Source organism: Elgaria multicarinata, chromosome 1 (genome assembly GCF_023053635.1).
Source record: "Elgaria multicarinata webbii isolate HBS135686 ecotype San Diego chromosome 1, rElgMul1.1.pri, whole genome shotgun sequence".
NCBI classification, from domain to species: domain Eukaryota; kingdom Metazoa; phylum Chordata; class Lepidosauria; order Squamata; family Anguidae; genus Elgaria; species Elgaria multicarinata.
Window position 1 is genome coordinate 175,596,166 of NC_086171.1, and position 26,204 is coordinate 175,622,369.

Sequence of the window (26,204 nt, forward strand, 5' to 3'; positions counted from 1 at the left end):
GCTTTCTGGGTTCATATAACAGAGCAAGCTGTGGTTCATACTAAGTGGAAATGAAAGTTTCCAAACTCCCCATGGTGGGGAGTGGAGTGGAGAGGTTAAGTTTAGTGAAAGGTTTGAGTGCAGCCGGTGAGAATAGTTTTGCCTAGAAAAACTGCTAAACTCAACCAGTGTGCACAGATCTTCCTTGCTACAACAATATATGTCTGCTTCTGCTTTGAGCATCTGGACATAACAATGAAATGAAGATTATATAGCACACTTATTACATATTTTTCCTCTTTTTCCCCTAAAACTGTATTAACTAAGTTTTTTGTAACAGCTTACTAAGACCCAGTTGTTAGGGGACGTTGCCCCCTGTTAAGATAAAAAAAACCCTTCCCTGCATTGAGGGAGCGAATTTGTAGCCCTCCATATGTTTGGGCCTATAATTCCCATCAGCCCCTAGCCAGCATAATCAGTGGTGAGGGATCATGGGAATTGTAGCCCTCCAAATTTTGGGGTCTACAAGTTGCCCACCCCTGCTGCATAGGATATCATTCCCAGCCCTTACCTAGAAAAAAAAATATCTCTCTGATGTCAGGTTTAAAATCTTAATTTCTTACATGAAAACTTCTGCCTGCCAGGCCTTTCTAGATTGGAGGTAGCAATGTTTCATATGTAAAATCCTCTAAAGCAGTCTTGCAGAACACCAGACAATTTTGTGGTTCCATTCCCTCTGTGTTGAAACCCCTGAACCTCCAATGTAAACAGAAGTTTTGTTTCTTCCCTGTTTGTTGTCTCTTGGCTTTACAAATCCCTTTCACATGAAAACATTTTATTTCTTCTTCAGGCCCCAAATAATAATAAAATGCAGCTGGTTACATGAATAAGAATTATTTAGGATAAATCAAGGAATTTAATGTTGTCTTACATAGTATGGTGACTCAGACTCCAGTGGATTGATGGATATTGCTCTCATTTCTGCTGTTGGATTGGGCAATGTATCATTAAACTATTCATGGTTGTTTTGTTAATCATCTTTATGTGTTTGATGGGAATATATGCATTGTTATAGGACATTTTCCAAGACTATTAAACTTACAGTTTTGGGGGTTTGTTTTTTGTTGAGAGCATAATACTTCACCCCACCACTTGAGGTGATAAGATACCTGTATTCTCCATTATTAGCCTGCCCGTGCCCTGAGATCTTCAGGGGAGTCCCTTGTCTTGGTTCCGCCACCATCACAGGCACACCTGATGGGAACACGGGAGAGGGCCATCTCGGTGGCTGTGCCAAGGCTGTGGAACTCCCTTCCCAAGGAGGCTAGGCTAACTCCTTGCTATATTTCTGGAGGCAGGCAAAAAACTTTTTTGTTCCAGCAGGCCTGTTAATGTGCTAGACTTCCTTATCATTTGCCTTTTAGTTTTTTCTTCTTCTAAATACTATAGACAGTTTAATTATATTTTTGACTTTTGTATATTTTTTATCTTTGGCTGCATTCAGATGACACAATAGTCAAGCATGTGTTAATAGTCAACTCCAGGGATGACTATTTGTGGATCCCCTAATGTACCATGGTAATAGTAAACTGTGGAGTTGACTATTAACACTTGTATTGCTTTCCCTCACCCTCTCTCTGTCCTCCCCACTGAATGGTGGTGCTGGTTCCCACTTTCCATATTGGGCTGCCTGCCCCTTCAGCACAAAGAACGTTCTTTGTGCTGATGGGGCAGGAGGGACTCCAGTGTCTTTCTCTGTGGCATCCCAATATGAAAAGGGGGAACCAGCGCCACCATTCGGTGGAGGGAAAGCAGTACAAGTGTTAATAGTCAACTCCACAGTTTACTATTACCATGGTACATTAGGGGATCCACAAATAGTCATCCCTGGAGTTGACTATTAACACATGCTTGACTATTGTGTCATCTGAATACAGCCAAAGATAAAAATATACAAAAGTAAAAAATATAATTAAACTGTCTAAGGGTGGGAAAGGAAGATGCAGGAGAGCCAGTCGAGCTGCTTTCGCCACCACCTGCCCCTTCTCCAGTGGTTCTCGTGTGTCTTCCTCCACGGGAAAGTGGTGCCGGATGGGTGATGCTAGCATCTCCTGCCACTCTCGAGCTTGAGAGCGGCAGGAGATCCTAGTGTCCCCTGTCCCCATTTGCCACTACTTTCTGGTGAACAAAGATGGGAAAGTAGTGGTGAATGGGGATGGGGGACACTAGGATCTCCTGCTGCCAGTTTGGATGGCTTTAAAAGGGGGTGGATAAATTCCTGGTGGAGAATGCTATCAATGGCTACTAGTCCTGATGGCTATGTGCTACCTTCAGCATCAGAGGCAGTAAACCTATATAAATCAGTTGCTGGGGAACATGGATGGGAGGGTGCTGTTGCACCCATGTCCTGCTTATGGGTTCATGGTTGACATCTGGTTGGCCATTGTGTGAATAGACTGCTGGACTAGATGGCCCCTTGGTCTGATCCAGCATTGCTCTTCTTATGTTGGCCAGACCCCGCTATATCAGATGTCACACATTATTTGTGATGCCACAATAAATTTTATAGTCTTTTAAATACCATACAACTGTTGCTTTTGCTATGAGTTTTACTTATTCTTCTTTGGAAGAAATGCCGATTTACTATGGATAACACAAGAGTATAAATCTGATAATCTACAATCTTTTAATTTGTGCTCAAGTAAGTGGGATATATGAAGTTGTTAGTGCATTCTTGCTGCAGATGTACTGAATAATAAACAAGTTGAACGTTGCATCTTTCACAGAGCCCCTGAAATTATCCTGGGTTTGCCATTTTGTGAAGCTATTGATATGTGGTCACTGGGCTGTGTGATAGCTGAGCTGTTTCTCGGTTGGCCTCTGTACCCGGGAGCTTCAGAATATGACCAGGTGAGTGTGTGCTGGTGGTTGTTACTTTCTAAATTAAAAATGGAATCCATATTTCAGTCTAATTGTAAGATCACTTCACAGGGATGTGGAGATTCTCCATCTGACCACCGAGGTCTCCCTTCCAAGCCCCTCCCTCCCTCAGGCATCCCTTTTTCTCTGTGGGGATTCCTCTTTATGCAGCACTGCAAGGGGAGAGGAATCCCCACTGTTATCTCTGATCACTGATTTGTAGGTCATCCCAAATGAGTCTGTTTCTCATGCAGAGAGAGGTACAGAACTCTGCCTCCCTCTGGATGGAGAAAGATAAAATGGGCAGGGTGAGGATGGATGACATCAGTGGAGGGGAGGATCTTTGGGCCGAGACATCACCTGCCCTACAGGATTGGGCTGAAGGGGGCAATCCAGCCCCAGAGTATATAATATTACTATAGCATAGCATTGCAAATGCATTTGCAGTTGAGTAAAATATGGACCATCTAATTAATGAGCCCTGGACAATTGTTCTGGAGAACAGTTTACTGGATTTAATCAATAATCCTATTGTTCTCAGGTTGATAAATGTGGATCAATAAGCAAGTGCTTTTAAATGTTGCCAGGTGTATCATCCTCTCCCAAGCCCAGGTACAGCACACTTTTGCTTCAAGCAGGGAAGAGGTTATGACCCACCAGCTTACTGTCTCTTCCGGTGGTACACAGCCTTCTGCCCTGGCCATGGTTGTATAGTGCTCTGCTCTGTACTGAAGGAGTATGGGATGTGGTCATCTTCTATCACTGTGCGTGGCCTGAATTAGTGCTACTGCTAATTGCGAGCTCCTCATTCTCTCAACCATAATGAATTTTCATACACAATAGGAATTCAGCATGACTAAGAGACAGAAGTTTTATATTGCTTATGTTTACATTGGAATTGTGTGCATATCTACTCAGAAGTATGTCCCATTGCGTTCAATAGGACTTACTCTCGGGTAAATGTCTATAGAGTTACAGCCTTAGGGTGCAAACTTGCATTTTTAGGAGAGAAGTGGCTGGCTGGGGAATGCTTGGAGTTGCAGGATTTTTTCTCTATCTAAAAATGCATAGGATTGCGGCCTTAATCGCCTATTGTTAGATACATTCATACATAGGGTTCTATTAAATGTTCGTATAACTTAAGTCTCATTCATTTCAGTTAGTAGGACTAACATTGGATATGCTTTCATGTGTATCTCTCCCTCATTTTTTGAGCTGAAAATATTCAACTAGTCTAAAACATTCCATTATATACAGCTGCTTTTCAAAGGTTGGTCTGAAGGCTGCTTCACATACACTTTACCTACATTGATGTAGGGGGAAAAGATATGCAACGCATATATAGTGTCATGAGGTATGTTTGTGCATATGGCTTGTTTAACAAGGTGGGGTGGTTTCCCCCCCTGAGAATTGCTTAAAGTCATCTTTCCTAGCAAGTGTACAGCATATGCAACATGTCTTCCCTTACACCCACAAACATCCTTGTTGGTAAAATGTTATTTGTGAAGTAGCCTTTATGCATCTTCAGCGCTATTAACTTTTCAAGAGGAAAAGTATAGCACTATTACAACTGAAACAGAAAATAACTGAGAAACAGCAGGGTAGTTTCCTTTATACAAAATTAAACATGGGTAGCTCTAAAACTCATGTTTCAGTATATTTGGTGCATGTGAAAGAGGTTATCTTTATAGTACAGGGCAACTTGTGGCCCTCCAGATATTTTGACCCACAACTCCCATCATCCCTCACCTTTGGCTATGCTGGCTAGGGCTGATGGGAGTTGTAGGCCAAAACTTCTAGAGGGCCACAGGTTTCCCATCGCTGATCTAGTGGCTAGCATATAGGATTTTCAAGAGTCCATAGTTGCTTTGGATGTCATTGTTGTAAGACAACCAAACCTGTAAAAGACCAAAATCCTAGGACACTTTAAGAAAATTTATGTTTGCCATTTTTTTAATGTTTTATTCATTATAATTGGGATGCCTTCGGATGTGCTTGGCCTCACCATACATGGTCAAAGAGTTTTGATAGACTATGGTGTTTATTGCATCATTGATACCCTGGGTCCAGACCAGAAATTAGTTTAACCTAAACAGAAACTGGGAATTTGGACCAAAATATTGTTGAAGCGGAATAATTCAGCGGACAATAGCATGAATATATATGAAGTATATTGTGCTGCAATGATTTCAACAAGTCATGACAAAACATGGAGCATTGACCTATTAGCGTTGTCAAGGATGTCCTGTCAACATGTTTCATGCCTTTTTGAGCTCCCGAGAAATATCACAGGCTGATTTTTAAAGAGCATGAGAATCATCCCCCTGTTTTGGTTTAATTCATGTAGCATTTTTAACTAATTGGGAATTTGACAAGTAAAAGTGTGATCTGTGTGCTTCCAGTTGAGATGCGCTTGGAGTAAGTACTGCAGAAGATTTATATTTAAACAGGTGAACAGATTTATAAAGAAAACTATTTTGCTTTAGCACAGAAATCTATTCTATGAATATTGCCCAAGGCTATTTAAAAGTGATCTTCCTTGCCTTTCTTTCATTCTTTTTGAAGTATATTTAACTATCAGTGTAGCTGCTGGCCTTATCATATGCATCTCTTTTTTTTCTGTTACAGATTCGTTACATTTCACAAACTCAAGGACTTCCAGCAGAGTATCTTCTGAGTGCAGGAACGAAAACAAGCAGGTTTTTTAACAGAGACCCAAACTTGGGATATCCACTGTGGAGGCTAAAGGTTTCACTTTTTCTTTAGAAATTCAATTTGTTGTTTGAGAGTACCACTTACAGCTTACTTGGCGTTTGTGCATTTGTGTGTTTGCATATGTGTGTGTGTGTTTGTGGGAGAGGAATCCCAGTTGTTACATGTCCTGAATGTCTATCTGATGGAGTCAGTTCTTTCATTTTACTTTTAAACTGGTAGAGGTAACTACCTAACATTAGTATCTGAGTGTTGAATCCCACACAAGATAGTATCTTATGAAAGGATGTATCAACATCAGGAGTGTAGGGATTTTCTGATCTTTAAGAATTTAAAGAAACATAAACTTGAGTATGTGCTATTTTTAATCCCCTTAAATAAGTGAATGAGACCTGAACAATGAGCCAGTTTGCACAATCACAACAGCTTAAACAAACCACTCTGGTTTATTTAAGCAACAGTGCATGTCGGTATGTGCCATTTGCCTAATTACTCATCTGGTCACGGCTTGCATTATTTCCTCAAACAAGTCATGCTGCCTGAGTTCAGACAACACAATAAGCTGCACCTGGGCAAATGGTGCCTTGCATACACCATGGGTTAAACAAGCCACTGTAGAACAGGAAGCTCTTGTGGGAGAGGTAGGGAGGAAGAGGATCAGCAGGCCATGCTTCTAGCCCCTCCTCACCCTCCTCTATCATACAGTTCTGATGAATGTCTGATGAATGTGTTTATTCTCTGGATATATCCAGTGAACCAGGCCCATTAAACGATCTCCTTCAACTATTGATGCTGAAGGGAGTCAATGGGGATTGAATTGGACTTTCAAAAATATCATATTTTGTTAGTAATTGTTTAACTGAGCGTTTTTGGCAAGAGCTCATATGGGAATTTACAACAGACATGCCAATAGAAGGCTTGAGAAAATTACATCTGTACCACCTACAAATTGAAGAGAGAACATTATTTTAGAAAATTTTAAGGCCATCAAAAGTCGTTTTGAAGGAAATAGTAATCTACAAACACTGTGTTTGTGCATGCTCTCTCTCTTCTGCCCTTGTAAAACCATTCTAGTGATTTAAAGAATGCTTTCAGAGCCTGAACTTTCAGAAATCACCTGAAATTTGTATTATGCCTGCTTTGTGGAATACCTGATACTTTTTTCAGGTTGTTTTGTATTTGTCCTTGAGAATATAGATGAGAACATTAATTTAGCATTGACTCATTTTCACAAGCATAGGTAGCAAGGTTATGATGGCCTGTCATTTCTGCTTCATAGAACATTCCATTTGTCAGTGGCTGATTGCTTGTTGACATACCTTTACTATTATTGCAAGAAAATATTAAAACCTTGTTACAGTTGCTTCTAACCTATATTTTATTTGTTAGACTCCAGAAGAACATGAGTTGGAAACAGGAATAAAATCAAAGGAGGCTCGGAAATACATTTTCAACTGTTTGGATGACATGGCGCAAGTGAGTTGTCAGAACCGAATAAAGTACAAGCATAATAATCCAAGCATAATAATCCAGAGCAGAAGTATTTTACTCTTGCTTTACTTTATTTATTTATTTACATTTCTATACCTCCCAATAGCTGCAGCTCTCTATGCAGTTCACAGCAATTAAAACCATAAAATACAAGATGATAAAGTACAATATAAAAGATTAAAAGTTTAAAACTACAGTATAAAATAAAAATAAGAACCAAATAGAACCTAGAAGCAGTGCAAAGATTTGAAATACAATACCAGATTTAAAGCAGAAACTGAAAAAATAAAATGCCTGGGAAAATAAAAAGGTCTTCACCTGGTGCTGAAAAGAGTGCAATATAGGTGCCAGGTGAGCCTCTCTGGAAAACTTTCCACAACCGGGGTGCCATAACAGAAAAGGCCCTCTTCTTAGTAGGCACCCAGCTCATTTCCTTTGGCTGGGGCTCCCAGAGAAGGACAGTTGAAGATGATCTTAGGGTCAAGGCTGATGTGTATGGGAGGAGATGATCTTTCAGGTGACCTGGCCCCAAATTGTTTAGGGCTTTGAATGTTAATATGAACACTTTGAATCAGGCTTGGAAAAAGACTGGTAGCCAGTGCAGATGGAAAGTACTGGCATAATATCACGTTGCCAGTCCCTATTAACAATCTTGCTATCCTATTTTGGACCAGCTGAAGTTTCCAGACTCTTTTCAAAATCAGCCCAAGTACAGCACATTGCAGTGGTCCAGATAAGGATGTAGTTGGTATATTAGCCTAAGCTTATAAAAGGTGCTCCATGCAATTGAGTCTGCTTGTGCCTCTAGAGACAATGCTGGATCCAAGAGCACCCCCAAACTGCAAACCTGATCCTTTGGGGGGAATGCAGCCCCCTCCAGAACAGGTTGAACATCACTCAGCCAGGCAGATGAACCACCCACTAACAGTAACTCCATCTTGTCTGGATTGAGTCTGGATTATTGGCCCCTCATCCAGTCCATTAACACATCCAGGCACTGGTTCAGAACGCTCACTGCATCACCTGGATTTGATGACAAAGGAGAATCGATGATACCTCAGTCCTTTTCTCCACATAACTTCCCCTAGTGGTTTCATGTAGATTTGTAGAGCATGGGGGATAAAATAAAGCCCTGTGGCATCCCATGGCATAACTGCCAAGGTACAGAGCAATAATTCCTTATCAGCATTTTCTGGAATCAGCCATCCAAGTAGAAGCAGAACCAGTGCAGTGCCTCCAACTCCAGCCCAGATGGCCTGTCCAGACAGATACCATGGTCAATAGTATCAAAAGCTACTGAGAAGTCCAAGAGAACCACTCCCCTCTCCCAACAGGGGAAAGGGCAGTTTCCTTTCTAAAATGTATCTTGAAGCCTGATTGAAATGGATCTATATAGTCACTTTCTTTTAAGAGTGCCTGGAGTTGGATGGCAACCATCTGTTCCAGCACTTTGCTCTGAAAGGGGTCATTAGCAACCAGCGTATAGCTATTATCTTCTGTGTCCATATTAGGCTTTTTCACGAGTGGCCTAATAACTGCCTCTTTAAAGTGGCTGGAACCACTTCCTCTCTCAAGGAGAAGTTGACAACCTCGTGGATCCGGCTGGACATCCCCTCCCTTTCCATAGGAGTTAGTTATGTGGCCCCTTCTACTCTACCCCTTTGGGGAATTAAGGCTGCAGTCCTATGCACACTTTGCTACATTGAACGCAGTGGTCTCATGTCTGAGAAAACATACTTAGGATTGCATCCTAAGTTCAGTAGACTTCTCTTGAACATGCTCCATAAATAGATGACAGTGATACTAGCATCCATACATTAGGAAAAAATCAGGAGGTAGGAAGAGATTCTGAAGCGAAAGTTGAATTAAACTTGTATTCTTATAACTCCCCTCCACACACAAGGTAAATATGTCTACAGACTTGGAGGGAACAGATATGTTGGCAGAGAAGGCTGACCGAAGAGAATACATTGATTTGTTGAAGAAAATGTTGACAATTGATGCAGATAAGAGAATTACTCCGCTGAAGACTTTGAACCATCCGTTTGTGACAATGAACCATCTACTGGATTTCCCACACAGCAACCAGTGAGTTTGTGGCACAGATGCAGATGCATGAAACAATGTCCATTCATTGTTCAAATTTATTAGGACAAATAAATTTAAAAAGCATATAAAATCCTATTAAAACTTCAAATTTAAACATAATATATTCAATTAGAACAAAATTGATAAAGGGAGCAATCCCATGACCCCTAGACACTGGCTGAGGGGCTATAGGATACTGGAATTATCCTGTTGGAGGTTGTAGATAGCATCCAGACCTCAGAAGGAGGGGGAGGGGGAGTTGGAGATCCAACCCACCTCCATTGTGTTTCTGGAGTAGAAAGAACCATGGAGGTTGCCTTCTGAGATCAGAAAAGCAACCTCAGAGAGGGAGAAGAAGGGACGTGGATGGTGGATGGGAAGGAGAGGAGACCGGAGAGGCCAGGAAACGAGCCATCCTAAGGCTTTTCCAGCCTTCTTCTGTCCCCATTTGAAGTGCTATTGCTAGATGGGCAAAAAAGCCAGTCTAGCGAAAAATACAGAGAAGGAGGACAGAAAGGTGATCACCTCCTCCTTTTCTCCCACACTGCATTAGCTGATCGGAAGCCTCCGGCTTCAGGAGCTCCTGATCATTGAGGGTGCAATAGATATGATTGCATCCTAAATCATAGGAATTCCCCGACAGTGGTTAGTATAACACGCTTTAGAGGTGCTCACAAAGCATTGTCATGGTGACAATTTACTCTCTTTCTATCAAGCCTTATATCACTCTCTTTGATTTCTTATAGATAGAGAGTCTTTATATGGGGTGGAGAGAGGAAAATAAGGAACAGGAGGTGGTAGTGGATGATGGGCAACAAGTTTCAAAATGTGTAACTTACTAGAAGCATGTGGCTATGTAAATGTATGAGTTCTCCTTGAATCTTGGAATTGTGGCAGTCAGAGTTATATGAGCACATGTTAGACTCGATTGCAGAAGTGTAGCATGTGCAGCCTGCAATGATCAGTACTCTGGATTCACAGCCACACAGATATATCTTTCTGACAATTCACCAAACAGATTTACATTTCTGACTAAGGTTTCTTTTAACACTTATTCTGTTTCAGTGTGAAATCCTGCTTTCAGAACATGGAGATTTGCAAGCGAAGAGTTAATATGTATGACACAGTTAATCAAATAAAGAGCCCATTCACAACACATGTCGCACCGAACACAAGCACAAACCTCACCATGAGTTTCAACAACCAACTCAATACTGTGCACCATCAGGTAATCAGTGTTGTTTTCTTTCTTTTGAAGAACAAAAATGAATGAAAACTGTTTTTATCATCATTCCCTGGGGTGATTCTCCTTAGTAAGCTACACTGCTTTCAGTAGCTGCAGTAAATATAATCGGAAATCAATACAAAATGTAATGGGCAGCTGTAACTGTACTGTTGACTGTCTATATGACTGTCTATTCAAGGTATTGAAGAACCTATACAGCCCTTTATGTCCTGGGACCACTTAGAGCAGCTGTCCCTGTATAATTCACCCTCACCTCTATGTGTAGACATTGTGGCCTGTACAGTATGTTGAGGTATTGAAAGTCTGGGCTCATCTACACCAAGCAGGGTATTCCACTATGAAAGTGGTATGAAAGCAGTATATAAAAGGCAGGAGCCACACTACTGCTTTATAGCGGTATGGAAGTGCTCTGACAACAGTTGGGACCCATTGACACATACCATATATTCTACCATTTTCATACCACTTTCATAGTGCTATATCTTGCTTGGTGTAGATGTGTCATGGGCTCCAACAGTTGTCAATGCACATCAGTTCCACTATAAAGCAGTAGTGTGGCTCCTACCTTTAATATACCACTTTCATATCGCTTTCATAGTGGAATATCCTGCTTGGTGTAGATGAGCCCTCTGATTAAAGTGACTGGCAAGCCTGGATCTTTTCTACTTTGGATTGTGTATTGGTTTTGTTGCTTGACTGAGGTATTTATAAAAAAGTTGTTGTAATGGTAGATGTTCTTGTATTTTTCAGGCCAGCGTTTTGGCTTCCAATTCTACAGCTGCTGCTACTCTATCTCTGGCAAATTCGGATGTTTCACTGCTGAATTATCAGTCTGCCCTGTACCCATCATCTGCAGCGCCAGTTGCTGGTGTGGCACAACAGAGTGTTTCCTTACAGCCTGGAACAACACAGATCTGCACTCAGACAGACCCATTTCAGCAAACCTTCATTGTGTGTCCTCCTGCCTTTCAAAGTAAGTATGCTATTGTATTGGGATCTTTACATGCCATCTACACAAAGAATATATTGTCGTTTAAAGATTTTACGACATCTGGGCAATTACAGTATAATGTGACATTTGTGTGGTTTTAAATAAGGTTGCAGTAAAACTCAGCATGGTGCCCCGTATATACATTAAAATCTGAAAACCATTGATTAAGAAATAAACAGAAGATGTGGGATCATATGTGAATGTGCAGCTGATCAACTAACCTTGGGTATGCTCATTTCAGGCTATGTGAAAAAAATATCTGCACAACCCTGGGAATTGTCAGGGATATATACTTGGGTTGTCTCCTATAGAGCTGGATTTTAGGAATGCAGGTATCATGCACCTTTTCATAGTAGCCAAGTGTAGTGCAAACCATTGTTCCCTTTGCAGGTACTGAAAAGAATCATTTCTTGTTGGTGTACTGCTTCCTATGCAGTGCAACCCTATACGGCTTTTCAGAAACAAACCATCAAAAGTTTAATGGGGCTCACTCCCAGTTAAGTGGGTGCAACCTTATTGAAGTAGGCAGGAGATGAATCTGGGTTCACATTCACAACCTTTTTACAACACACATGGACTTGAATAAATTTAATCACTGTGGTTTGCAGGTAGAAATAAATAAAAGATAAAAGTCTGAAGTTGAGTCCAGAGTGGACTTCATCAGAAGCTGTATCTGTGAAATTACCATTCTAATTATTTAGTTATATGGGCTAATACAACTGTATTGTAGCTTCTTTATGCTTTCTTTGTTAGTAATTAGGCTCTGAAAAATACTTGGATAATTAGAGAAGTAGAGTAACCATGAACTTTCCTTTATTCCTTACAGCTGGTCTTCAGGCAACCACAAAGCATTCTGGGTTCCCTGTAAGGATGGACAATGCTGTTCCAATTGTGCCACAGGCACCAGCAGCTCAGCCATTACAGATCCAGTCAGGAGTACTCACGCAGGTAAAAATGAGGTCATAAAGTGTCATAGATATCTTCGAATAATGTTCTTGGTGTGATTTGGATTGAAATTGGGAACCAGAAATTCTTGATTCTTTTAAAGTCATTGGAAGAGTCTTCCCTACCAATGCTGAAGAAAAAATAACAAAACATGGACCCTAGTCTGTTTCTTTATCCAATCACCACTCTGTTTTAAAGGTTTGGCCTCTATAAATGGACCAAATATTGCCCAAGATCAAAATCTTAAGGCAGTTTCCATTTACAGGTACAGATCTGCCACTGTGCCTATTAGCCAAGTATGTTCACAACTGATAGTCTGTATGAAAATCAGGTGTGTGTGTGTGTGTAACAATTGATGCGAGAGAAGCCAGTAAACGGTAAAAGATTGTATATTGTCATGCTTTGTTTATATAATTTCCTTTTTCCATTCCCCTCATTCACAACAGGAATACTTGTTACACCTTTATTGTTTCCTTTTGTGAGGTTGACTTGAGAAAATGAAAGATTATTGAAATAAGTAAGGTTTTTGTTCACTACTTTGATACTCTAAATCCATTTCGTTCTATGAAATAAAAAACAAAGGCATTTCTGCTTCCAGAAATACTTGTATTTTGTTAAATTTTCATTTTTATAATTGGGATGTTTGTTCCAGAACAGAAGATCCTGAAATCCTAATAGTTACATAAATTACTTGCTAATACAATTTCATGGTCTTTGCAATGGGGTTTGGGTTACATCACTGCAAACTCTGTTCTTGTCAGGCATGATTAAATTAAAGATGTGCAATAACTTGCCCCTTTTTAATTTGTATTTTGGGAGGCATTTGGAAGCACTAGCACAAATCTCATACTCTATTTTATATACAAATTTCATGCTTTATTTTATATACATGCAACAAACAGATGGCCCTTATTTTCTAGCAAGCCTAAAGATTTATGCTTTTTCATTGCGGAGACATTTAAAACAATTATAGTAATTACTGGTTTGCTCTGAATTTTAATTTTTTAGAAGAAAGTTTGTGGGAAAGCAGTTACTGCTTTTTTAAATGTCAAAATGTCGGAATGCTGGTTTAACAATTTGACACTTCCAGTAAGCTATTTTAGGGAGTGCTTCTGTTTCTAAGCCTTCCCTGCACTAGTTTAGAATCCACACTGGATTAAGATTTGTCTTGAGTGTACTAAACACAAAAAGCTTATTTGTTGTCATACAGGAGTACTTAATATCACTGCGTGCAAGAGATACTGAATTAAGTTGGTAGAAGAGCATATTGATTTTTCAGTGCATACCTATGAATTCTGCAAGCCACTCAAAAGCACCGCTAGTATCCTTGGGAAGAAGGCCTTTCTGGCCCTGTTGCCTCAGTACATTTGTTTCACTCACTGCCTAATCTACATTTCAGGGAAGCTGTACACCACTAATGGTAGCAACTCTTCATCCTCAAGTAGCCACCATCACGCCGCAGTATGCGGTGCCCTTTACTCTGAACTGCGCAGCCGGCCGGCCAGCGCTAGTAGAACAGACGGCTGCAGTACTGGTAATTGCCTCCCTTGATTGTGTTCACTAACGGAGTTTTTGTTTTAACTTAGACTTGCAGAGGGCATGGAAGCATGTGCCATCTTGTGGCTGTGTTCTTGCTACATCTTAATGTCTCGTTGTTTTTCCTCCCCAACATTGCTGAAGCACTGTCTGACTCTGATGTTTAGTGTTGCTCTGTAAAGAATCCAGATCCATTGACTGTTGTTCTTTACTAGCCTAGTATACTGATCAAGCTCTTCTCCTAGTCTGAGAAGAGTTGTAATTGTATTTCTTCGTTTCTTTACTCTCCTATCTTTTTAATGTTTTATTGATTGAAAACAAAGGGGATGGCTCTTAGACTGACTCTGCCACAGGTATCTGGGTAGTCATAATTTGACAAATTTAGCTTTTTTTATATAGCTTCTTCGCATGTAGAAATGTCTCAGGCACTGAAAGCCTGTAGTATTGGCAAATGCTTGATTAATTTATGGCTTTAACAATCAAGATTTCTTAACCACCATTCAACAATGATGACCCCAATTCTCCCTGGCCTTTCATTACCTCTGACTAATCGTTGGCAGTGTGCATCATCCTCAGAGAGATGTTGCTTCCCACCAATGCTTTTAGTTCCTTTTGCATTTCTTGGTTGAGATTAAAGGTGAGCTCTTACCTTCTAAACTGCTTCTCAGGACAGTTTGTTTTTAAACTCACTAGAGATATTAAAGGAAGCGGCAGTATACATTTTCAAAATTTCCTTTCTTATTCTGGATTTGTCTGTTATTGGATTCATGCCACAAAACAGTCAATTAGAAACCCCAGAATCAGATCAGTGAAGCTTATGGAAACATTGCAGTGCACTTGAAACTGTGGTGTCCTCACGTGTCTTGCAAAGCACACTTCCATTTGTTACATGCATCATTGTCTTATGTGGCTTTAAACAGATAATTCACAAGCATCTATCTCTTCAATGGAGAGAAATGGGGCATTGTTGGCTGTTATCAGAAAAAAAGTCAAGATGAGTATCTGCTCCTTATAGCATTGCCACTTGTGCACCAGAAAGTGCAATGCAGCAGGCAGGATAGGTTCTTAAAGATTATAGTTCCATGTGCTGAAAAAAGACCACTAAAGATTTCTTAGGTCTCCTGTCTGCCTCTCCTCATTAAACTCCAGTTATACTTCAATTGCTGAAACATGTGGAATGCATGTAGCAGAACCTAAATCTTCTGTGACTAGTTGCTATCAGAAGATTATTTGGGTTTTTTCAGACAGCAGGCTAATCTGATCAGTCCCTCTTTGGACTTACTGCTAGGAGACTTAATCAAAATTCATTGCCAAGGAAAGCTGAATTATGAAACATGTCTAAATTATGCAAATTAAGCACATTGCATATATATGCTGCATTTGCATAGTTCTCTCTGCTTATGGGAAAGGGAGAAGAGCTCTGCAAGGCACTGACCACATGAACTTCTTTTCTGCTTGGGCCCTCTCTCTTTTCTTAGATTTCCCCAGGCGTTGCCTGAGCGTTTTCAATGTCTTTGCAGTCTTAAGGATTAGAAACTTGCTTTTAAAAAACAACCAAATCCAAAGCTGAGATTCTTGGAATGCTGAATTTTGCACCCTCTACTAATCTCTGTGCTTTTGTGGTGCGATGGCAGAATACACATCTCCCTGACTAAATCCATCTGCCTACCTGGATCCTACTTTTCTCTCTGTGAATTTTGGCTTCTAATAGCCTTCTGCCTGAAGCGCTCACCTTTAGTGCTTTCAACACTTCTCCCTTTTGCCGCTTCATCTAAGTTTGCATTAGCCATTTGCTGAGCTTTGCATATTTTTGTCCCTCTGTCAAAACAGTTCGTCGCTTGGAAGGCCCGATTTCTGCCTCCTGGTGGGACAGTAGATCTCGCACTGTATTAAACTCTCTGCTTTGTCTTGTGCAGGTGTTGGCTTTTGGAAAGAGGCATGGTGTGACTTTTAACATAATTCTCTTTTTTAAAAAAATAATTCTGCTTGTGTTGGCAGAGGGGTTAGCAGTTCTCTGCTTGAAGGCTTCTTGTGTGGAACCAGTGTTTGTAATAAGTGGATCTGTTACTTGCAGAAATATGTCATTTAAAATGATACGTGTCCATAGTTTTGCAATTTGGATCATATGGAGTATGACTATATGTTTTGTCCTTTGGAAATATTCTTCTGCAGAACTTGTATTCCGCAAATATTTTTGTGTGTAGGGGAACTACTGTTCCTGAGTGGGTTTGAATGTAAGTGGGACAAGTACAATACAAAACAGTTGTGTTTTATCAGTGACAGGACCCACAAATACAGTCATCGTCATTAAATTAATACTGTTGACCAGCAGGAAGTTGTATGTGCCACCATAAGAGTAATGAATTTTAACAAAGCTGTGAGCATGCAGGGACGCAGAGAGTGCCTTTTTCTAAATGGCAACAGTCTTCTGTTGGGGTTCAGTTTGTGTGTCATGAGTTGGAAGGGGGAGGGTTCTAGAAAATGCATGTTCTGTCCACACTTCCACCATTGTAAAAACAAACAAACCACGCACCCTTCACCTTGCAGTGAATACAAAAAAGATAGGCTGAATTTGTCGCTAGAGAGCAGAGAGTAGTTAGCTTATCCTCTGGCTACTTGAAACAATGTTTGGCTACGAAGCCCAGTTAAAATGTGTGGATCCTGGTCAATGGGAGGTAGTTGGCTGGGTAGTTAGTTGTCATTCATAAACTAGTGTCTTTATGCTAGTGAAAGAAGATATTTAAGACTTTAGATGGCTAAATAATGGCAATTGTTTGTTTGTAACACTAATAGCCTGATCATGTGCAGAATTAAATGTGCCTAAACCCAACAGATTCAACCGGCTTAGGCATACCTAACTTTACATAATAATAATAATAATAATAATAATAATAATAATAATAATAATAATAATACAAGTTACCTATGGCAATCATTATATAGGGAGGAGGTAAGGAAAGTTTCCCAGCTCTTCCTCATTGCCCAGGTAGAGGAATTACAGTAATACGGGCTTAAATTGTTGTCACCCTTTGGAATACCTACAACATTTTATTTTTACAGTGCCTGATCAATAAAACAGTTTGTTTCCCAAATATTTTGAACTTAGACCCGCTTTTTAAACATATTACTTTCTGCCTCCCTTGACACTCCCTCATTTTTCTAGAATTTAGCATGCAGAGAACCTTTGTGTGTGTTGTGCATTCAGCCTACTGCTGTGTGCAAAAATATGTGGATCAATGTACTAAATTGATAGGTGAGATTATTGGGGGTGGGGGTAGGGAAAAATTCAGACCCCCTCCAAAAGGGCTCATTTCACACTGATAATGCTTGTATGCAAACATTAGTTTCATTTCAAGTACTAATTACACACTAGCATTTGAGGAAGAATCTAATACCTCTCAAACATATCCTAAAGTCATGTTTCCCCTCTTAGTGTCCTGAAATCCCCCCAGTGTGGTCTGTCCCATAGCATATTAACCACTTCCTTCAAAGCCATGCCAAATATATCACCTCTGGTACTAAGCATCCAATTAGGTGCTTCAAAGAGGTGTGTTCAGATACATTTTCTGCAGTACAAATACGATCATCAAACTCCTCCACAGGACAAGCAGAGTGGCAAGGACTGCTTTTTCTTTGCAGTCCTTGTTCACTTCCCATTGTAAAAACATATTTGCAAAAGTGCAGTGCTTTATCTCTGCAAGTTAACAGTCTACTAATTTACTTTGAACAAATTCAGCACAGCTCTTAAAAAGCTAATCTTAGTAAATCTTTTGTTTTTCTGTTTGCTGTTTTGCAGCAGGCCTGGCCTGGAGGGACCCAGCAGATCCTGTTGCCTTCTACCTGGCAACAAATTCCGGGGGTTGCATTACACAATTCTGTGCAGCCTACAGCTGTGATTCCAGAGACAATTGGTAGCAACCAGCAGTTAGCTGACTGGAGGTGAGTTAATAACAAAGTAGAAACCCAGTTGGTATGTAAATCAATACACACACACACAATACAGAATGGGAAGGGTGCAGACTTTTCAGACTATATATTTTTGAACATGAAATTTAGGAAGATTCAGGGAGATTTGGTGAGCCAAAAACAAAATCAGCTTTCTGTGTCTCCTAAATAAAACACATGCCCACTGTGAAATGACAGATTAGGATACATTATATTCTGGAAGTACAAGTATTTGAGGTATCAGGTTAGGATATTGAAAAAGATAGTGATTTAAATGCTAATTAAAACACCCAATTAATCTTTTCACACAAAGAACTGAATGATATAATTCACTGTCAGATGGAGTAGAAGTGAAGGTTTTAGCTCCGGCTATTGGGCAGTATAGAAATGTAATAAATAAATAAATAAATAGTGAGATTCCATGATGTTGACATCTCTAGTGGATAAAGGGTTTTCAGAGTTAGTCCAGTCCAGGTATCTTTTGGAAGCAAAGCAAGGCTTACCACTTTGGGCTGTTTCGTTTTTGTGGCTTCTGTTTATAAAGCTTGTAACAATTTTATATTTTATTGAAAACGTACTAGGAATAAGTATGCTTTCAAATTACATGCTTTTGGGAAGCCTGTGATGCTGGGCTTTTCAGATAGATTGGTGAAACAAAGACAAACATTAGAGAAGAGACTACTTTGGTTGGTATCCAGTTGGTGTCCCTCTGCTGGCAGAAGTTGGAATGGAGGGTGGAGATTTTAAGTAATTGCACCTTCCTTCTGTAGCCACCCCTGCCACTTCCCACACTGTTCTGGTGGGTTGGGGTACCCACCAGATTGGGGACGGGGGCTGCAGGGGAAGGGGGAGTCACTGATAATCAAACCCACCCACCCCCGCACTGACGAGTATCTCCCAATGGTGGAGGAACATCAACTGGACACCTTCCTCTAGAAATTGATGTCTTTTTATATATAGTGCCTAAAGAGTAATTAGCATTTCCACATTGTCTTCCTGTTTCCTTTAGAAATGCCCATTCACATGGAAATCAGTACAGCACGATCATGCAGCAGCCATCATTGCTGACCAACCATGTGACTCTGGCTACAACCCAGCCTTTGAATGTTGGAGTGGCACATGTCGTGAGGCAGCAGCAAAATAATGCCGTGCCAGCAAAGAAGAACAAACAGCCATCCCATAGTGCCACAAAGTAAGGACTCCTAGCTGACTCTGAGATACATTTCTAGATAGAAGTACATAGATAACATTTTTCAAATAGTCCCTTGTTACTTGGATATGTACAAGTATTCTAGGTATTGCCTAGTATGGTAGGAAAGCTACACCTAAAAAAAACCCAGGCTTAATCCTCAGGCTGTCCTGGGTAGTACTGCTGAATTGAGAACTGTCTCACACAGTAGCCTTACTTTTGTGCCTACTGGTGCTTCTGTAGTATCAGATAATACAATCTGCTTAATTACTGAGGCATGCAGAGTATGAAAAACCTGTAGACTTTCTACAACTTAATTTTTATACTATGCACTGATTTGTGTGTCATCCTTTAAGCTTGAAAAGTCCAGTGAGTTCAAGTCCCCTCAGAACTTAAGCTTTGTTATGCTTTTGGTAGATGGATTTGTTCATAGTAACTTTCGTTGTATCTTCCTGTAGGCACGCATCAACATTGGAGGCCATTCCATCACAAGTCTACTCTCTAATTGGGAGCAGCCCTCTGCGTGCCACATCTTCTTCCTCCAATGCTCTCCTTCCGGGGCAAGAGCAGCATCAACCTATTGTTATTCCAGACACTCCCAGCCCCCCAGTCAGTGTAATCACCATCCGCAGTGACACTGATGAAGAGGAGGACAACAAATACAAGCCTGGAAGGTAGAGTTTTATGCTCCTCCTCAGGGGAGCTTCACTAATACAGTTCTTTAGAAATTCCAATACAAAAGAAAGAGTCAGGAATCAGGAAAGAGTTGGGGTTCGTAGCTTAGTAATAGAGCACATGCTTTGCAACCAGAAGATCCCAGGTTCAATCCCTGGCATCTGCAGGTAAGGCTGGGAAAAAACCCTGCCTGAAACCCTGGAGAGCATCTGCCAGTCTTTTTTGACAATACTTAGCTAGATAAATCAATGGTCTGACTCTGTATAAGGCAGCTTCCTGTGCACATAAGAATTGTTAAGCAGTCTGTGCTAAGTTAGTTAGAAATGTTGGGCTTTATGCAAGAAATATTGGCCCTGGCCCAATCCACAACACTTCTCTGTTACATCTGAAAGATACGGATCACCAACTATCACTGGTCACACCCCCATTAACAACTAATAAAAAGGTACGATGGAACAATCAATCTGAGGATAAGATTAATGATTTTATCCTCTCTGATATTGGGAAAGCCTACTACCTAAATATAACATCTGCCAGGAATATTGATGAGGTGATTGCTAACTATGGAAAACTGTTAGATATCCTATGTGTAACATTAGAAAAGTCCAATCCACAAGCCCAAAAATGCAGACATAGCTATGGTTGGTTAAATCATGAATGTATGTCCCTTAAGAAACAAATACAAAATATCTATAATAACTGCAGAAGTAGCACGACTAACATACTCCCTGCAAATTACTTTCAGCTTTAAAAAGCTTTATAAAACAACAGGTTAAAAAACAAGCTGATACAAGAGAGAGGTGGAGTCTATTGTATCAGGCTACTTTGAATAAGGACACAAGGTGCTTTGGGAAAATGGTATCTAAAGCTTTATCAGATAAGGCTCCTGACAGTTGTATTTCGATTACGGTGCGGGAGAGCCACTTTGCTGAAAACTTCTGTGACCCTAATTGTGTAAATGTAGTCCCTATCAAAATGACAGACCATCTACCAGAGTGGCCTCATGTCCATCCAAAATTGATTATGGATCTCATTAGCCAGCTCAAAAGTAATAAAGCCCCTGCACCTGACAGTATTCCATCAATTGTATTAAAATGCAATGTGAGTTGGTGGGCCTCTCTTTTAGCCCCTTTCTTTACATTGTGTTACAGGACAGGCCGTCTACCACATATTTGGCGCAAGGCAATTTTAGTTCCTATATATAAGGGTGAGAGGCAGGACCCCAATAATTACTGCCCCATTAGTCTTCTATCTCTGATTGGGAAGATTTACACTAAACTGCTTTGTAAGTGTTCTCTTGGAAAGGATGGAAAATTCCAAAGTGATAGGAGATGAACAAATTAGATTTAGCCCAGGGTGCTCAACTTAGGTCACTGTTTTGTTTTGGCACACCTGGCTGAAAAGTATTCAAAACCAAAAGGGGGCCAACTATTTTCTGCATTCATAGATCTGAAATCTGCTTTTGACTCAATCTCAAGGAATAAGTTATGGGTCAAATTGAAAGTGTCGGGTATTGACAAAAGACTCCTATATTTAATTCAAAATCTTTATCACCAAACTAAAATTCAAATTAGATGTGGGTCCTCTGGCAGTTTGTCTAAGCCAATAGTGTCAACTAGAGGTGTAAGACAAGGTTGTGTTTTAGCCCCATTTTTATTCAATATTTTTGGAGCGATTTACCAACTGTTTTGAATATTTTTGATTCTCACCCTCCAAAATTGGCTAATTCAAGGATTCCCATTTTACTTTATGCAGACGATACTGCACTACTCTCACAAAACAGGGTTGCCCTCTTGCGTCTGTTGGCAGTGTTTACCAGCTACTGTGAAATCAACCAATTAACAATTAATTTTGATAAATCTAAAGTGCTGATCTTCTCAAGACGCAAGTGGACCTATAGGTGGTCTATGAATGGTAACCATATAAAACAAGTCTCTGGCTATAAATATTTGGGTATATACTTCCATAAAACACTTAATTGATCCTTGCAGAGAGATAGGGCTAAAACAACAGCCAATAATATGGCTGCTGCAATTACAAGGTTCTACTATACCAGAGGGGTCAATTTGTACCAGCTGCACTTAAAGTTTTTAAGGCCAAACCCCTTATGCAATTGACTTATGGAATTACAATCTGGATCAAAGCGGTTAACCCTTCAATTGAATCTGTACAAGCAGAATTTGTACGTTCTATCCTTGGTCTCCCAAAGTGTGTAGCAACACCTGCTCTCTTGTTGGAGACTGGTTTACAGTCTATCACCTTGAGAGCTTGGTTGAGTGCACTAAAATTCTGGATTTGTTTGTATGGCCCTGATTCTTCAGGCTACCGCCACAAGATACGTAATGACTGATACTTCACTGAGTGGATGAAACTACTCTGGAATAAGATCAACTCTCTGGGCTTATGCCCCGAGTCTCTATAAATTATGGAAGCAAAACAGGCCAAAACCCTTTTGTCTCAAAGGGTAAGAGACTGTGACCTACAACTTTTAAGATCTGCAGCGGATAGAACTTGCTCTCCTCTGTTCTTAGGCATTAACCTGAGTTACGGAATGGCAGAAGTGAAATATTTTTCAATACTTAACATCCCTAACTATTGGTGTGCATTAACTCTGGCAAGATTTAATGTCCTGCCATCTGCTCTGTTACAGGGGAGGTTTCAAAAAATCAGTTTTCCTGATCGCTTATGCCCATGTGGAAGCAATGATACTGAATTGGTTATCCACGTTCTACTCTATTGCTCTTTTTATATAGAGATTAGAGAGAAATTGTTGCGTGACACAAGATTAGAAATTAATGCACTTCTTCGTTGCTTCAGGGCCACAGAGGACAGAGACACAATCGAGGCTTTTGCAAAATTCTTTTTGAATGCTATGAGAATTAGGTCTCTCCAGAATTGATTCTGCTGCATACTTCTCTCAAATTTGTATGTAACTTCGCCCTACTCTTTTGTATGTGTAAAGTCTGGTCGGTGACCGTAATAAAGTTGATGATGATGATATGGATCATGCCCTGTGGGTTTATTGCCTACATTACAAGAGTCAACAGAAATTCAGTGGATATAAAAAAACAATTTAATAAAAAGTACGAATCCTGCAGTAACCTAAGCTAGTGTACTCCAGAGGATATTCAAAACAATACTTAACATAGTGCTTAAAGAAATGCAAATTTGTGACGTCCTATCATTTTGCAGGTATGTTATCACAGTTCTTTCTGGCCATAAAAGATATAAAAAGTTGAGTGAAGCACAGAATTAAACGTAAAGTTTTCTCAATAGAGAAATTAGAGGGCTTCGAGAAATTTCTTCTAAAGGTGCAGTTATCTGAACAGTGACTCACTGAAAGAGGCCCAGGACTTGTTAGATTTTGTCCCCATTGAGTTGAATGCCATGGTTTCCCTGGCCAAAGGGGAGCTGAGGCCAATACTTCAGAAAATGTGAAGAGTAAGTGTGGTGCAGTGGATAAACTGATAAAATTGGACTGGAAGTCATGGGTTTGTATCTCAGCTCAGCTGTGAAACTCACTTTTGGCCAGACTGATGCACTCAGCCAAACCTAATGATAGGAAAGTAGTGAGAATGAAATGGGATAGTCGTCATGTGCACCACCTGAACTCTGGGAGGAAGGATGAGATACAAATAAATAATTTAGTCCTTAAAATTGAGTGGAACTTGCATTCATAGTAACGCTAAGTAAATAGCATTATTTTTCTTTATCTAACTCATTTGTGTCTCTGAATGTTTTGGACATGCCTTTGGTTAAATGCTGTTGTAATAAAATGAATTATTATTTTTCTCTTAGCTTGGGCATGAAGCAGAGATCGAATGTCATCAGCTATGTTACTGTTAATGACTCCCCTGATTCAGACTCCTCACTGAACAGTCCCTATGCATCGAATGCGCTTTCCACGCTCAGGAGCTCTGGGGGCGCACTGGAGCCAAGCAGAGGGGCAGCTGAAAGCTCCAGCTCCCGTACCATTATTGTGCCTCTGAAAACACAGCTCAGTGACTGTATTGTCGCTACCCAGGCCTCAGGTAACGTTGATCTGCCTACATCCTCCATCATGAAGTAGATTTTTTTGTTAATTTCTGTCTGTTTTTGCTCAAAAGTGTATCTGTATCATCTGTGAATATTTGTTTCCACAGCTTTCATAACCATTCTCCTAAATGTAGACATAGGAAGAACAGACAGAGCTGTTAGTTTCAGGGTTTTGTAAATGATGGGTATTCACCGAAGAGTAAGCTCTTTGGGGATTTGAGTTTCTTTAAAATTTCTTTATTTTGGAGCGAGAACAAAAATAAAAGCACAAAACCCACAAATTAAAATGTTAGCCCTTCAAAATAATATTTTTAAAAAGTATAAACAAGGGTGTTTGTGAACCAAATGTTTTCTTCATATTGTTGTGTATGTGCATGCTCTCTCGGTTTAATCATATTTACTTATTTATACTGTGTCTAGCTGACAGTTCTCGTGGCATCTTACATTATATTTTAAATACCCTATTTCTTTGATTCTAAGACGCACTTTTCCCCCCATATAAACATCTCTAAAAATGGGGTGTGTCTTAGAATCGCAGGCGTGTCTTAGGGGTTTTTTTTTCTGTTGGTGGTACTGAAATTAGTGTGCGTCTTACAATCGATGGCGTCTTACAATCGAAGAAATACGGTACAGTAAAACAAAGGTTACTAGGAAGGGCAAAGGTGTATACAAGTTCCCCCTTCCCTCCAGTATTTTCCAATATAACGTTATCTTTTCCCAGCCCCCATCAATACCCAGGCAACTGTATTCTGCAGCAGTTGCACTTTACAGACAGCTCCTTGTAAAGCATATTTCAATAGTCCAGCCTGGATGTCACCAGAGCATGAATAACTGAGGCAAAATCAGCCCTCTCCAGATAGGGTCACGGTTGTACCACTCTAAGCTGGTAAAAAGTTTTCCTGGCCAACATTGTTACCTGTTAGCACCGAGTCCATGAGGATTCCTAAACTGCACACTTGGTCCATTATGGGGAGCACAACCCCAGTCTAACACCATATGTATTATTCTGTCCAGATTAGTTGATTTCCCTACCCACAGTATTTCCATCTTGTCTGGATTAAGTCTCAGTTTGTTTACCCGCCCCCATCCAGAAACACTGCTTCCAGCCACTGGTTCAAGAGTCCAACAGCCTCTCTAGGATCATTAGATGGAAATGAGACATAGAGCTGAGTGTTTTCTCTGTGCTGATGACACTTTAGCCCAAACCTCCAAGTGACTTCCCTTGGTGGCTTCATGTAGATTTGAAAAGCGTACGGGACAGGATGGAACTTGTGACATGATGCAGGCCAATGGCCATGTGATGGAACAGAAGTCCCCAAGTACCACCTTCTGAGATCATCTGTCTAGAAAGGATGGGAAGTACCATAATACTGTGGCTTATATGCTCAACCCAAATAAACGTGGTCAAAGAAAATACTGCTACTTTTAGCTAAAATAATTTAATAGAAAACCTAAGAGAGGGATCAAAAGTAGGAGAAAAAGTGGGATGTATTTATTTATTACATTTCTATACCGCCCAATAGCCGAAGCTCTCTGGGTGGTTCACAAAAATTAAAATCATAGTAAAACAGTCAACAGGTTAAAAGCACAAATACACAATACAATATAAAAAGCACAACCAGAATATATTTCAGATTATGTATATAATCTGAAATAAATGAAATACATTTAGATTAAGGTCTTGGAATTTACAGTACTGTGCAATTAATCAGTGCACCCAGTGGGTTTCTGAACTTGACATTCCACAATCTCCCCCCACCCACCCCCAAATACCACACAGCAAACCAGTTTTGAACCTAAGGGCTACTTTCAAAAGTAATTGTGACATGACATTGGTCTACTGTTGTGGGGTCAGGATTCAAATATTCTACTGGGCATATCTGAGCTCCTTGGCTTATAGTAGATCTTTGGATCCCATGCAGAGAATCTAGTTTTCTAGGTTTTAAAAAATAGGATATCTTGTGGACTAAACTCCGTGGTTATCATTGCAGGTGTCCTGAGTAGTCTGAGCAAGGCCAAGCCTGTGGCATCTGTAAGTGGGCAAACATCAGGGTGCTGTATCACGCCAACAGGATACCGGCAACACCGGGTGGTGACAAATGGTGTACAGCCGCTCAACCTTAGCCAGGTAAGCAGGGCTCTTCTATCTGCTGGATCCTGCTGTGGTGTTGGGGCATTAGCAGTGGCCAGAAGTTGAAACAGAGCAAAGGAAGAGAAGACTGCTCCAAATGATGAGGAAGATGGGAATTTCAAGGAGCAAAAGTTCTAGGACAAGTTTGATCTCTGTAGCTATTTCTACTTCATGTCTCTATGTTTTGGAGCAAAGTTAAGCTCTTCACATATAGATTTGCTCTTGGTGGAACAAGTTGTGTGCATCAGATGTGGGAGGCATCTTTCCCTCCAGGAAGCACGTCTTTGCATCTTTGTCCACTGCACCATTTCAGAGGTTTGTG

At 40.3% G+C, this 26,204-nt stretch overlaps 1 protein-coding gene across 4 annotated transcripts in view; it reads left to right on the forward strand.

Moving 5' to 3' along the window:
- Window positions 1-26,204, forward strand: part of HIPK1 (homeodomain interacting protein kinase 1) — a 44,958-nt gene that overhangs the window by 12,641 nt on the left and 6,113 nt on the right. For 2 of the 4 annotated variants that reach the window (XM_063143437.1, XM_063143425.1), the window contains exons 3-15: window positions 2,766-2,889; window positions 5,527-5,646; window positions 7,000-7,086; window positions 9,005-9,189; window positions 10,255-10,417; window positions 11,186-11,408; window positions 12,253-12,374; window positions 13,771-13,905; window positions 17,704-17,846; window positions 18,862-19,044; window positions 19,500-19,715; window positions 23,515-23,747; window positions 25,743-25,879. In XM_063143437.1, coding sequence (XP_062999507.1) covers window positions 2,766-2,889; window positions 5,527-5,646; window positions 7,000-7,086; window positions 9,005-9,189; window positions 10,255-10,417; window positions 11,186-11,408; window positions 12,253-12,374; window positions 13,771-13,905; window positions 17,704-17,846; window positions 18,862-19,044; window positions 19,500-19,715; window positions 23,515-23,747; window positions 25,743-25,879 — 2,071 coding nt within the window. The remainder of the gene's footprint in view (window positions 1-2,765; window positions 2,890-5,526; window positions 5,647-6,999; window positions 7,087-9,004; window positions 9,190-10,254; window positions 10,418-11,185; window positions 11,409-12,252; window positions 12,375-13,770; window positions 13,906-17,703; window positions 17,847-18,861; window positions 19,045-19,499; window positions 19,716-23,514; window positions 23,748-25,742; window positions 25,880-26,204) is intronic. The other 2 variants (XM_063143431.1, XM_063143448.1) reach the window with 2 other exon arrangements.